The sequence below is a fragment of the Tympanuchus pallidicinctus genome, unplaced genomic scaffold (genome assembly GCF_026119805.1).
Source record: "Tympanuchus pallidicinctus isolate F22 unplaced genomic scaffold, pur_lepc_1.0 scaffold1, whole genome shotgun sequence".
Taxonomy (NCBI): Eukaryota; Metazoa; Chordata; class Aves; order Galliformes; family Phasianidae; genus Tympanuchus; species Tympanuchus pallidicinctus.
Genome location: NW_026294618.1, coordinates 51,281,280 through 51,296,031, shown reverse-complemented (window position 1 = coordinate 51,296,031; position 14,752 = coordinate 51,281,280). Strand labels below are relative to the sequence as shown.

The 14,752-nt window shown below is 39.9% G+C and overlaps 1 protein-coding gene across 2 annotated transcripts in view; it reads left to right on the top strand.

The window, feature by feature from the left end:
* Nucleotides 1–367: 367 nt before the first annotated feature.
* Nucleotides 368–14,752, top strand: part of THEMIS (thymocyte selection associated) — a 75,486-nt gene continuing 61,101 nt past the window's right edge. For both annotated transcript variants that reach the window (XM_052681304.1, XM_052681294.1), the window contains exon 1: nucleotides 368–590. In XM_052681304.1, the coding sequence (XP_052537264.1) occupies nucleotides 500–590 (91 nt within the window). In that variant the 5' untranslated portion in view covers nucleotides 368–499. The remainder of the gene's footprint in view (nucleotides 591–14,752) is intronic.

Genomic DNA, 14,752 nt, shown 5'->3' with positions numbered 1-14,752 from the left:
TGGTTTTGAAGATACCAAACACTGAGTTATTTTGCCACGCTTATAGGGGGAAAAAAAATCAACTTCAACCCACTCAATGTGATACCTTTTTCCCATTTTAGATAGGGCAGGTGTTAAATGCCTTTTTTTTTCTCTCTCTCTTTTCTTCACAGAATTGATATTTCCAAGCATCAAACCAGTAGCCACAATCAGTGAGATGGAGCTTCATGGTGGATGCCCCTGTCTGCTCCCAAGTCCAGTACCCACACTGATGCCCACACCACTTGGTGGAGCCAGGTAGCCCAGCTTGGCATCCCCACATCACAGCACTCCACCTGCAGCTGTGGGAGGAAGCAGCCTGCAGGTCAAAGAAGTAGAAGTACCTCCCTGCACCACTCCTCCCCATCCCCACACCCCCAACACTCACCAGGCACAACATGCACCAGGCTGTAAGCCTTGCAGTTTCTAAAGCCTCGCTGGCCTTCAAGCACCAAAATTACATGCTGCCTTGTGGCTAGCCATGGTATCTACCCTGGAGAAATTCATTCATTCTCTGGACCCCAGAGCCCTTCCGAGGGTCCTTCAGATTCAGTCAGGCTTCTATTTCGAAGGTGAGTGATGGGTACTTTCTGGCACAGCTTTCCGAGTTCATCTTGGACGTTGGGTTCTCCCTTGGGTGGCTGTGGGAGAGGCAGAGGGGGAATACTGACAGCCCTGTTTCCTGGCAGTTTTCCTCTAATTTTCCCTCTCCTTTGAAGAAAATAATATAAGCATCAATGGCTTTGGAAGTGTCTTTGATATAATGTACATATGCTCTTTGCCAGAGCTATGAGGAAAGCAAAGTAGTTAGAGCTCATCATATTCTGGAAGGAGTACTGGAATGAGTCATGAATTTGCTTTGCATGGGTGCAGAGTCATTGATCCAGCAATGGCAAATCACAATGTGGGGGTTAATTCATTAGCACTAGCTCTGCTCTCCTGGGATTGGCATGGAGAAGCAATCTCTGTTTCTAAAGTAAAGAAATACAGAAACTGGAAAGCAAATGTGGGAAATGGTAAGGAAAAACAGTTTTCTGACATTTTTCCTCATGTTTGAGGGTACATCAGGTGTGTACCATTATGAATGGATGGCTATGAACATGACAGGGGCAATATTTTGATAGGTATTTTTGCTGCACCAGGTCTTTCTATGCTGTTTTCATACTGGGCTGTGTTTGTGCACAAAGCAAAGAGGTAAAGAGGTTTGTGCTGCAGAGAAGTTCTGTGCTTGGTCAAGGCATGGACTGCACCTAATGAAAACACCAAGTCAAGCCCATGTATCAGTCTGGGAAAAGAAGGTTACCTACCTGTCACTGCAGATCAGTGGTTTGCATAGGGATTAAGCAAGGCCCCAGTGTAAATAGACTCCCTGGCAGGACTATGCATGGTGTTACAAATTCCTGCCTGTCAAAGAAGAAAGAAGGAAAAGTTGGGCTTATGCTAGATAAAAGAGAGGGGACTTTATGAAACTAGCTTAAGCTTCAGAATCCATTATATCTACTTTTATGTAGATCCAAAAATCCCCACGTACCTCCATAGGAGGAGGTAGGACACCGTTGCCCTTTTCTGCAGGCGTAGAAAGTCTGAGCCAGGGTTGTCTGGGCCTATCCACTCCTGAGGAGGTACAGAACAGGAAGGGCCCTCATCATCTGCAGGCACAACATGCCTAGGATGCATAGGACCAGCATGCAAAAAGGCACACTGAGAGATTTATGTGGCCAAAATTACCAGAAACTTTTGAAAATATGTTTTTCTGGCCTTCCCTCACTTTTACTCATGTCTTGTTCAAATTGCATTTTTAAAAATGACCTGAGAACTTGTTTTCAGCTTAAACTAAATGAAAATCTTGGTGATAAGACTGCTACCTAAGTGATGAATAGTGGAATTTAAAGTAAAACTAGAAGATCACTTCCTTCAATTTGAGTAGCTATAAATACAATATGTGCATGTATCTGGAGGTTCTGAAGACACGCATAGATGTGGCACTGTGGGACATGGGTAACAGACATAGTGATGGTGGACTAGATGATCTTAGTGGTCTTTTCCAACCTTAATGACTCTGTGTTTGTATGCTGTGAGTATACACACAAAAATTACTGTGAGATACATATATATAGGTACAAACACTACAAGAAAACTGCAGCAGCCCCACTGAGTCCCTACAGTTTGCATCTGGCTGCTGGTGGGTGGCAAAACTCCACACCATTAGAGAATGGAGTATTTCAGCACGTTTCCATTTGCTGTGTAGGCTCTGGTGCACAAGGAGAAGGAAAATTGTGGAGGGACAGCCCCCTGGTCATGTTGCAGCAGTGCACTCTGATGTGTGAGGCAGCTATCTCTCAAAAAAGAGCTACCTGACGTGGGGAGTGAGTGGCACATGCCACAGTGACCCATGAACATCTGCACTGGCAGAGTGAGGCCTTGAGCTGCTCTTCTGCTTCTTCAGCCCTGGCAGCACCACCATTTCCTGTTCTCTGCTCTTAGTGCTTTCTTCTCCACTCCACAGCCAGTGTATCTTGCATATACAACAAGCTAGACTGATGCACAAGTGCAGCTCAGCTCCTTTCTTCATGCATGGCATGGGGCCCCAACATTTTAAAGTACTTGACTATTCTGATGCCTACTTGCAGTGCTTCTTCTCTTTCTTTCCTTGTTTCAGGGGAGGTTTAAAGACACTCAAGACACTCTTTGTCTAAGAGGTCAGTGAGAGCTAAGGCTACAAAAGGTCTTCTTGCCTCAATGCTCCCTCCCTCCCTCAGTTGCTGTCTGCACTGCATCTTTCCTGAGCACTTTACTTCCATCTATGTCTTGCAGCAGGGGGGAACATGCTGTTCTGTGATTGCATTCTGATTTATATTGCATTTTCTGAAGCAAGAGAGAGACTGAAGTAATTCCTGTTATATTGCTAAACAGGAGAGTGGGCCACTTTGTGCACTTTGAATTTCCATTAGGACAACCGGTTCCAAGTCCTTTCTTGGCCAAACTGTCACTCGCCTCCATCAGCCCCTTTTGATTTCTTGTACTGCAGGCAGTACACCTGTAATCATGGTGTGGGCAATGCCACATCTCCTGACAGGAACGGATTTATTGCTATGGTTGCATGGACCAAATCAGAGCATTTGTACAAGAAGATATACTTTGAAAGCATCACACTGCTGGGTTTGTCTGAAACTGATCAATTGCAAAGGATGGCTAAATGTATGGCATGAGAATTTAAAATGGTGTGAACATATACAAAGATACATGCTATGCTTTACCCCACCCTCCCCATCCCCCCCAAAAAAAACAACCAAAACCCACAAGGGTTTTTTAAAACCACTGAATGGTAAGTAAAATAAATAATGATCCAATAAATCCATTAAAATTATCAAATCAAAGCTGCAGCAACCAACCAATAAAAGTCATAGCCACATAGCTGGTAAGGATATGATGAAGCTTAATTCATGCTCTGTTTTTCTGTGGTGCACTGATGTGCCATGATGGTGAAACTCTTCATTTACTCAATCTGGAAGCAACATTTTACAGAAAATGAATCTATGTCTAAACAATTCTACAACTGTATGACTTGAAATTAGACTTGCTGCTCTTAAGAGTTTCAGTACTTCTACAAGCATAAGAAAAGTATGTGACAGGTCTTTATAAAGATGAGAGGCTTTTTTTTTTTTCCCATGGTGGGAAGTGTTTTTATTAGAAGCTGCGAAGTCAGGTTCCAGAGTAAGAGTAGGAATTTGGTTGCCCCTAGGCAAGAGCAAAGCTCTAATGATGATAATTAAAATGTCCCATTCTATCTTCATACCTGTGTAACACCAAATACAGTCCAAGTTCCTCTTAGACGCAAGCCTACCTACTACAGCTCTGAGCAGAGAATGTTGGAAACATGCTTTGTGAACTCATTCCACCGTTAGTTTATCTATCAGCCTATAGAAACTCCATCTCTGCTGCTGTTAATAAAACTGTGATTTATTTAACCATGTCTCCCAAAACTGCAAGTGGAATGTGTAGATCCTCTTTCAGTTCGGAATACTTCATACTAGAAAAGTTGCAGACAATCAAAATGCTGCCTTTTGTGGTATGCTACACCCCAGACACCTCTCTAAGGAACTGTTCTCTTTTTTGTTCCTGGTTTGAAGCAAAGGGTTGGGTTTCCTGTAATGCTTTACATAATTGAGATGATACCAGAAGCAAACTTACACTCTTTTTCATGCCACGCTTGGACTTAGGTGTGAGTTGAAGACCTACCCTTTTTATCTTGTGAAGGATGGCCAAGGTTTAAGGAGCTGGCTCAAGTTCCCACCTTCTTTATGCCCTTTCCTTCTACCAGAGTGTGACTTTTGGATCAGTGCATCTGCCTGCAGTTACTCTCTACGACTAACACTGTGCAGAGTCAGGAAGATGGGTTTTTAATAATAACTCTAACTTTGTTAAAGTGCTTTTCATTCATCACACTCAATGGGCCACACAGAAGAAGGGAAGTTATTGTCATCCTTGAAAACAGAAACACCAGTGAAGGGAGAGAGTGGTTCTGCTGGCCCCAGGGATATTTTTCAGAGCAGCTGTTTAGGACTCTGCTGTTCACTGTTCTTTTCATAACATCACTGCTGCAGAAATCAAATTGCTAAACTACTGGAGGAATTAGAAAGGATGATTATAAGTTGAAAGCAAATTTGTCAGATACAAATATTTTAGTAATCAGCACTGATTAGAAAGCAACTGTAGAGCAGTCTGAAGTACATGACAGTTTAATAGCTTCTTAAAATATGTTATTAACAAATTAAACTACTGAAACTCCATTGGAAAATGATTTGATTGACTGAATGTCTTTCTTTGAACATTTCAGTAAATATTGATGCTTACTGAGCTAAGTATTGTATGGCCACTGATTTTTATAGATGGCGTGCAGTATGAGCTTTCATCTTTATGTTGCAAAAAATTACTTCTGTTTTAATACTGATATAATTATTTTATGGGTAATTTAATTTAATATTCTGCAGGCTTAAGTTAACCACTGGCAGGATAGTAAAACGTGTCAAATTTTAATTGTGAAAAATGTAGAACTGCTCAAGACATCTATTCTGTTGCTGTTTCTTTCCACTAATGGTGTTCTCTACCCACAACCTTCCCAGCTTTTGCTCCATCTAAAAAGAAATCCCACATAGTATTTTTTTTATTCCCCTAATGCTAAATATTCACAGTAGAGATGGGATTAGGATACAGGGAACACTTCACAGTACAGGGAGACTTGATAGATCCTCATCTCTTTTCAACTGTTCCAAAGCAGTATGTGTTTCATAAATTGCAGTGCCAGACCACCTCCTCTTTATGATGGAATCATGAAACTCATTGGGAAATTTTTTTGTTGTGTGTTCTTTCTGTGGGGAGAAGGGATCTTTAAGCCAGCAGTTCAGCAAGGCAGAAAGCTGCAAATGCAGTTCTGTGTTCTGCTCCTCCTGGAGTCTGAAAAGGACTTCAGGGACAAAGTGGTGAGAAGAGAGATCACTGCAGCCTCATGCACATCCAAGGTTAATGTCTTCGTATATTTAAGAGATGCCCAATATTGCCAGGTGTGGGATTTTCCCCCTCTCTCCCCGCCCTCCCAGGCTCTTTGGTGCTCCCTGACAGCTGCAAGAGGCAATGCCTAACAGAACTGATAGGGATGTGCTCCTCCGTTGGTTAATGTGAACTGCTCCATTTAAAAACTTTCTTGCAAACCTTGAAGAACATGAACACGGTCAGATTCGTGGTTTCTCTTGGCTCTCTTTTTCCAACCTCATATCCACATTTGCTTGCCTTCTTGGCAGTTTCAGTTTCACCTTTTCTGCTTCTGTTACTGGGAAGAAGCTTCTTTCCAGAGTGAGCTTCTGCAAGACTTGAAGGAGAGCCACAGGTTCTGCTGGCCATTAGCAGAGCACTGCAATTAATTACAAACACTCTGTTAACCCCTAAACTGCAAAATGACTAAAAGTGGAATCCTCATACATCATCTCAGCTGGACAGTTTTGAAATGATTTGATGAAGATGATTAGGGCTGTATTTCTTGGAGATGGAAGATCAATGAAAATGACCTGTGCATTTGCTAAGTGGAGTTCCATATGAGTGAATACCAAGGGGAGAACCAGGTAAGAAATTGTAGAACTTTGTGGTATAGTGTTTTTTCTTTCTGATTTCTCTCATTTTTTCAGAGAGAGATCCAAATGTGTCCATGAAAATTGAAGGGTTTCTTCCCTTGAAGATAGTTATTTTCTTTCCTCTTGATTCAACATTTAAGAAAGTGATCCCTGGGTAGAACAAGAATAACAGATTGTTTGATTTCTCTTTTGTGGTCAGTAGTCAGAGATGTTAGTAAATTTTCTCTATTAATACATACCACCGAAACTCTGCTGTACTTGCTCAGATTGCTTCAAAAATGTCTTTTATTCTGAACAAGAAGGAAAGTGCCTTTCAATGAATGCAATATGAGAACGAAACCTGACTTTTATGGGTCAAATATTGCTCATTTTATTCATCCTGCTGCCCCCAGTAGGATGATTCATCCACATACAGTACAAAAATCCTGACCCTCAGTAGCTGTCTCTGAGGGCAAAGCTGTTTTGAGGATTCCTATACGCACTTTTTTCCCTTGACATTCAGCTCCAGGCCTCTCTGTTGAAGGCACAAGATATAGGAAGGATATCCAAATTGCTTATTTCAGTACAGGAATCAACCCTTCCCCTGTGTGCTGATTGTTGCAGCAGTGAGTTGGAGACCTCTAAGAGTGGGAGGAGGAGGTCTGTGGTGTGAGGAGCGATGTTCCAATGTGTTCCTGCCATCTTATAAAAATGCCACCACAGCTTACACAAACGCAGGCTCTGGGAAGATATCTGTATGACTACAGCAAATAAGTGGAGAGGAAATGTCGTGATACACGCTTCCCATTTAAGTCTTAGCCCGTGTTCTGTTGCTCGGTTGCTGGGGGATTTTTCTTTCAGTAACTTTTCTTCCCGTCATGACTTATGTATGAGGGAATGTGGCATTTGTTCAGGTTCATAGTTACTAGTCAGACAGTAATGAGCAGAGGGGCAGAATGCAGTGGTCTCAGTGGGTAAGGTGGTTAAACAAGTTGCCAGTTTGGGATTTTATCTGTAACGCTCAACACTCTAGCTTGACCCTGCAACATGATTTAAGAAACCTAGTTTATCAAAGCACGTATGTTCTTAAACATCTACCTCAATAAGCATACCTTAAGTTGAATTAATGCTGCAAAGCAAATGAATAAGACTAAATAAATCACAAACAGTTAAAACAGCAGTGAGTTCCACAGTTCAAAAGCAGATTTTGGCATTGTTTTTGCTACTACAGTAATTCTGACTTGCAGGAGTAAAACCAACAAAAGGTCAAAGATGTTGTATTTGGAACTGTGGTTTGACTTGCTCTTTCCATTATAGTGGGTGCTGCACATACAAAAGCTGTGCTGCCATATACACGAGCATGAGCCCTCAGGATAGATGAGAATCAGAAAAAGACGGGAAAAAAAACACATAAACCTTCAGAAGAGAAATAAATCAGAAACCACGGAAGTAATTTTTTAAAAATTCCATTATGATTGAAATGGCTCAAAGCACTTGACATTTAAAGTTTGACTTTATATGATGAAAGATAAATCTCACAGCTTTTTTTTTTTTCATGGTTTTGTGTGGGTAAAACCAGACCCTCTGCAGTCTAGGTAGATGAGATCAAGATCAGATGCTTAGAAAAGAGCATTTTGAAGGGACCTCCATGGTAATTTAATTACTGAGCTCCTTGGAGAATTTGTGTCCAAGACTGACCAAATATGCAGATTTTTGCTGCTTAGAACACATGAGAAAGAGAAGACCTGTTACATAGCCCAGTAAGTCGTTTTGGCATTTGGTGGGGGTCCTGCTACACACAGTGCTGCTTTGTGACCACTGCAAGCATCAGGACATGGGAGCATGGAGTGTGCATGGAGATGGCGGGGATCCCCCACTCTCATTGAACACAGGGTTATGAAGGAAGAGGTGGATAATAGCTATACAGGTACTTCATAATATTTGCATCCACAGCCAGAGATTGGAGAGAGAAACTGGGGCCTGCTTAATTCTTGGCCTGCCACTGATTGCATACAATATTTTCAACCTCTGTATTTTTCCCACAAGGTATTTAGTTTATGGGATTTAGTGAGGTAAGTCCAGCATGCTGATTGCCCTCTTCAGTTCTCGGGAGATATTTGACATAAAAAAAGATAAGTAACTTCTCACTGTCAGAAGCCAGTTACTTTTCCGTATTGCTTGATCAGGGTTTAATACCATTAATGTTGTTAAGCAAAACTCTCCAACCTGCAACTTCATAACAGATCTCTCCTTTTACTAAAGAGCATGAACCCTGAACAATTGGCTGACCCCCTCATAACACTCATAAAGAATGATATCTTTTTTACTGACACTAATTATAGATACATTATGCTCTCCGTACTACTTTAGGTGCATGTAGCAACCTTAATAAAAAAAATTGCAGTTAATAAAACTGCAATTTCAGCCCAGCTATGTCCTAGCCAAAAGCAGACTATTGTAGTTCTGGCTGAATGGCTACACCAAAGGGTTATGCCTTTCTGGGAAAGCAGAATCATGTCACCAGTCACTGAAACACAGGCACCTCTGATCTGGGAAGACAGCATCCATATGGGCAACCGATGACAACATAATAGCGGAGAAAGGAACATTTGGAGAAGGACACTGGGACAAAGTTCTCCTCTTTCAAGATATGTCAGGAGATCTTTCATCTCCTAGCAAAGCAGCCAGATTCCTGGTTCTTTGGATCTTCTTTCAAAGACCTCTGAGCCTGCCAGCTGCAGTGAATTCAGTGGGCGCCACTGAGAGATGAAAAGAAATAATTTTTTTCCTTCAAGGATTCAAACTCACGGGGATGGGGAGTAGATGCCTCATGTTTGGCTCAGAAAGTCATTTGGTTGTATTAGAGAAAAGTTTGAGTTTTGTTAAAAGAAGAATAGGGGATATTTGAAGTGCTTTACAGAGCACTCAAGCAGACAGACTGCCGGACTGGGAGTCGGCCAGCCTGAGCTTGAGTTCCAGCCCTGCTGAATGGTCCTCTGTGCAGTCTTGGTCACATTTTTTGTTTGGCTTCATTGCTCTCACTGGTCCTCCTCCTTTCTGCAGTGCCCAGACCTTTGTGACTGAATGGAGTTAAGTAAAAGTGATATATTATCAGTGTTTAGTCATGGACCTGATTTTGAGCAACACTCCTTATTGGGGTCACTGAATTTTTCACTCCTAGAGTAGTCAACAAATAGACGCTAAGCTACTGGGAGAGAACAGAAACTATTATGAGATATTTGCTGTGCTGTTCTGACTTGTAATATAAAATATTTATCTCAGTGGTGCTGTCACTAGACCTGATATGAAGAGTGACTTGATCCACCTCACCATTGGCTGTCTCTGTATTTTTTATTGAAGTTTTTAATATGAAAACACTCTTTGTTTACATTTAATGAGAAATAATTCAAATAAAGGGCTCATGATAGGAAGGATGCTGGTGTGGCTGCTTAACATTTTGGGAAAGAATGGAGGAGAAAGATATTGAGCCAATTGTTATGGTTGCTTTGATGTGATCACAGCAGTTGCTAATATAGATTGTCAAACTAGAGATGAGCTTATAAAAGGATAGAAATGAGTTTTTTGCAGAACAAAGTAGCAATCTAGAAAAGGTGGTTTCAAAGACAACAAGCCTTTAATTACAACCTTCAGGGGTACTTTTTTATCACAGCAAATAGCTGCTTTATTCTGTGTTCTGCTAAAATGTATTTTGCTTTATATTGTATACATCTTTCTCAAATCAAAAAGATTCAATTCTCAAGTTTACTGGATTTACAATTTCAACTTTTTCTTTGAGACTCAAATGGAAATGACATAGTGACTTTATGTTTCACAGCAAACGAACATATTGAAAGGTCTGCTCTAATTTTAATTTTCCATATATTTTGTGGGTGTCCATTTCACATAGACTGCAATGAACTTTTTCAGGGTCATGTTGTCACACAGTGGGCATTTTCACAGTTTTAAGACTAATTATTGTTGCTTTTAAAAGAAAAAGTATTTTTCTTGTCATTTTTGAAAACCATGCTTTTCCCCTCCCTCCTTTTTATCAGCACAAATATTTGCTACAAATGCCTAGATGACAAATCACATAAGTAAAATTTTTTTTGTCTGAACAAAATCTTCATTTTACTATTCCACGTGAACAGCCAAGCAAGGGCTAAGGCAATTTACTTGCAGGCAAATATGTAATTACAGTCAATACTGTACATGCAACTGCACCCCCAAAAGTTAATCTGTTCTTGTATGGCTTACAGAGTTTCATTTTTTAATGATTTTTTTCATATTGGTATTATTAAAAATAAAGCTTCTGCAATCATAGTCTTGGTCTGTTAGCTATTCTCCTCCCAGCCTTTCAACCTCATATTCTTTCACCTTTGGTCTACCTCAAATGAATCTGGTAAAGAAAGAGGTAATTAAAGTCCTACAAGATGCCCATGAAAGTGGTCATTTAGATAGAATGCCTATCCCCATGCTAATCTACATATCTAGCTGTCAATCCACTCATATGCATGAATATTGCTGCTGATAAGCTGTTGAAAGTTTTTCTCTGAATTCTTTAATTGATGGAAAATGCTGTGATGTACTTCAGCTGGTGGTTTACAAACTATCTATGTGGCCTCTCTTCTGAGCTGCAGAGTGCTGCCCTGCAGCTATGAGACCTGCGATACTTGGGTGCTTTTACATTCAGTCCACTAAATTTCTTTCTTTTCTTGAAGACTTAAATTATTCTTCTTAACTGCTTAATATCCTTCTTGATCATGTCCAAAATATGTCTTTCTTTTCTTCCTTTTTTCTTTAACATGAGTTCATTTTCTTTGGTATTACTTATTACAAAGTGTTATGTTTGCCAGTTAATTATATACTCAGGTAACCATTTATTTCTTTAATGGTAGGATAACCAGCTCCCTTGCTTTTCTTTCTTTCTTGCATTCTTTTGTTAGTGCTTTTGTTCTTTTTTTTTTTCTCCTTTGGAGTTTTGTTCTGCTCTTTTGTTTCTTTCTCTTTTTCTCTTTCTCTCTTAATTAGACCTGTGACTTCTTTTAAGTTTTAATTTTAATATAACTTTTTCCTAGAACTGGTGCTTTTGTATGAACAATCCATTTGTTTTCCTCTACATGTTTTTGTTCTGATTAGAGACTGTGGGAGTTAAGGTGCTGTGACAGCCCCGTGCGTCTTTCTGCACACATTCCTTGGTGGTTTGCAGTCTGGTGTTTATAATCCATCTTTTTCTGAATGCATTATCCTGGCCTTTGATGTTTCAAATTGAGCCTGCAGCTCCATGTAATGCTTTTTGTATACTCCAGCTTGAACTCCATATGCTTGTCTGCCTCAGGTATTTTGTCTCTTTTTGTAAGTGCGGATTTTCTTTTCTTATGTATTTTACTCTTTTCTTGTAGTGTTTTAGATTCCCTACTGTCTCTAAGGAGCTGGGCTTCTGTTTATCCCACTGTATGGGAACTAATTGATCACCTGAGGTGAGCAATGAGTCAGCTAGGGGAGCACAGGTGAAGGCAATTCACCTGTGTTGCTGGAAAGGGTGGAGCCTGGCTCTACCTCTCCTAAACCCATTTAAGAGCTGGCTACCAGTGTGGAAGGATCTCTTCTGGAGATCCCTCTTCTGGAGTTTCACAGTGAGCTCAGGATATGGGTAAGCATTCTATCTATTCTCTTTTGATATAGTAACTGTTGAGCCAAATTCTCTGGTATATTTCATAATTATAACATCTATTTCTTATGCTTTGAAAATTTTGACTGCTTTCTCAAAAGTGTATTTTTGAGCCATCTAGTCATCTATTTTTGAGCGTTTGGCAGTACTAGGCTCTTTTTACAGGTGCTGCCAGACTGGTTCTTCAGTTTCTTTAGCCTGCCAATAACCGATCAGTGTTAAAGCTTTTTTTAAAGTTGTGTTTATATTTTATATTCTATACGGAGGGCGGAGCTTCTTAAATTCTATGCAGTATAATTTGTAGCAAAACTATTATGCTTAAGGAAGAACAAATCTGATAAAAGTAGTACTGCCTCCAAAACCAGCCATAATCAGGGACAACCTCAGTATCTCCTCCTCAATTCCCAAGGGCAGCACTCTGCTGCAGATATAGACTGAAACAGTGGTTAAATCTTCTTCAATTACACTTTTTTTTTTTTTTTTTGGAGAAGTTTAGCATCTGTATTGCTACATTCTTCACCCCAGGATTTGTTCTTGATTTGATTCACTCTAGCTACTGTGCTATCTGGAAATCACCTCGAGCCAGCTAGGTCACTGAACCTTCATTGTTCAGTGCCTGTGTTCTTATGGAGCAATGTTGCCTATGTCTGGATGTGTGGTGGGTCTCAGATGGACTGAGGGGAGCTTGCAAAGGCTGTCTGACAGAGATGAAAGTAAATGTGCCTGAAGCCCATAATTAGTCAGTGGAGTTACTTTCAATACATCAAATGATTTCTAGGGGTCTCTTTTCAAGTGAAGTAAACTGGAGAAGCTTGATCTAAAGCTGCACTGAATAAAAAAAAAACAACCCTGGTAGTCACAAGCTCACACTTTGAGTGTATTTTTGCAAATATTTATTCAAGGGTGAGAATATTGGAATTCTTTTCTCATCTTTGCAGATTTCTATAATGTGGAGCTCAATTGGTCCTGTGGGAGTCCCTGTATCTAATAATATCATGGCTGCTTGTGAAATCTACTGTCTGATGTGAGGAGTGAGGTGATTCAGCTCAAAAGGGATATTACTCTCTTCATGGCTGCTCGATTTTTCTCTCCCTCTCGTTTTAATAATAATAAGTATTGCACACACAGTTTTCTGACTGTCATAAAATATCCTATGGAGTTCAGCTGAAGCAATGAGAGCTATGATAATTCCTCATGCATTAGAGCAGTGGCTACTGCAAGCGTAGCAATATCTGGTGGAAGAAGTTGGATTAGTCAGTGTTGAATTTCTAAGAGGCTGAAAGAAGAGTAAACAACTACACAGTGTCTTTACAGTAAGAAAACCAAATTGGTTTTTTTTTTTACATTAGAGGGCAATAGCTTTCTTGGTCTTCTGGTTGGCATCAGATTAATTGAAAGGATGCATGAACAGAATGTTCTTCCTCTTGACTGTGGTTAGTATTTGTATGGCCCTATAATCCAGAACAACTCTACACTGACCATTGTACTAATGTGCAACAGAAAGTCATCAGCCTTCCGGGAATTTTAGAGTCTAAGTACAATAGTCCTCTCTATCCCATGTAGTACTACAGGAAGGGAAAACAGGCAACAAAAATCAACTATCATAAGATTTTTGTTTGGACTGTTTGTTTAGGTTTTTTAAAATTATTCATTAGATTCCTTCTGCATAAAGCTAAAACCTATGCTCACATGTCTTTTTCAATGGAACAGGTGAGGATTCCCCAGCGTCCATCTTAACTGTGAGAGGATCACACAACAAACAGAAAAGTTTACAGTTACCTGCACATGTCTTCAAGACAGAGTAAAATCAGTCAATTTTTCCATGTCATTTTTGTTCATTCTCCTGTTCTGACACAAAGCTATTGGTTAGCCTAAATCCAAACTCAAGCTTTGGGTTTAAGCTAAAACTTGAGTGATTTTTGCTCACACCAGTTACCAAGTGACTTCCAGTGAGGCTGAGGTGGTGGCCACAAAGTACTTGTTACCTGCAAGTGCTGCAGCAAAGATGATAAATATATCCCATACTCAGTTGATTGGAATTGATCTTGACTAAGCCTTAGGAAAATCACTGGGCTAACAGCTGCATGTTCTATATGACTTTTGATTAAAAAAAAAAAAGTGAGTTGTTTTGGCTTGTTTGGTTGTTGGTTGTTTTTTTTTTTTTTTTTTTTCCTCCTCCAACTACAAGGAAAGCTGTGGAGTAGAGTTTACTACTTTCTGTGTGAAGGGAGTTCTGCAGGCAATGGCAATATTTCAGTACAGGCCATCTAAATTATTGATTGCTGTATATAGCCAGAGGTCAGGTTTTAAATATCCCTCACTGCTTGAGACCATTCTGGCAACTCATGTTAAAAAGAAGAGAGAAAAATACAAGAGTTTAAATTGAACAAGATGCAAGAAAGTGCTATTAGAATGATTGTGGAAAGGAAAATTTATCTTCTTAGAGAAGATAAAGAAAATTTGTTTCTATGAGATTTTTGTCAATAATGAAACCAAGAAGGGACAAAATTAACTTTGCAAGTACTCTTGGAATGGGAAAATGGAAATGAGTAAAAAAGAAACGTTTTAAATAATGGAGAAAAGTCAGTAGCAGAGGAAGGAAAAACAGTCAACAAAAAATGAGTGGAAATGAGAATAAGGTTTCTCATCATGAGAGAAACGAAACTCTGAGGAAGGATTCTAAGCTTGATACTTCCATATCAATTCAGGATAGGGCTTGATAAATTCATGGTAGGAACTGCACTGCATCAGAAGAATGGAAGCTGGCATTAAATTCAGCATTTCTGACGAGAATATTTTTGTGTTCAAAGTAATACTATCTACAAATAGAACTCACAGAAGACTTAATCACTATGTGTTTGCTGCACTGTATATATAGTCAATTAATTCCATGCCTCAAAGCCTCTACTATTCTCCTGCAGGGACCAGGAAAAAAAAATTCCTTCTTCTACATAACTTGGCT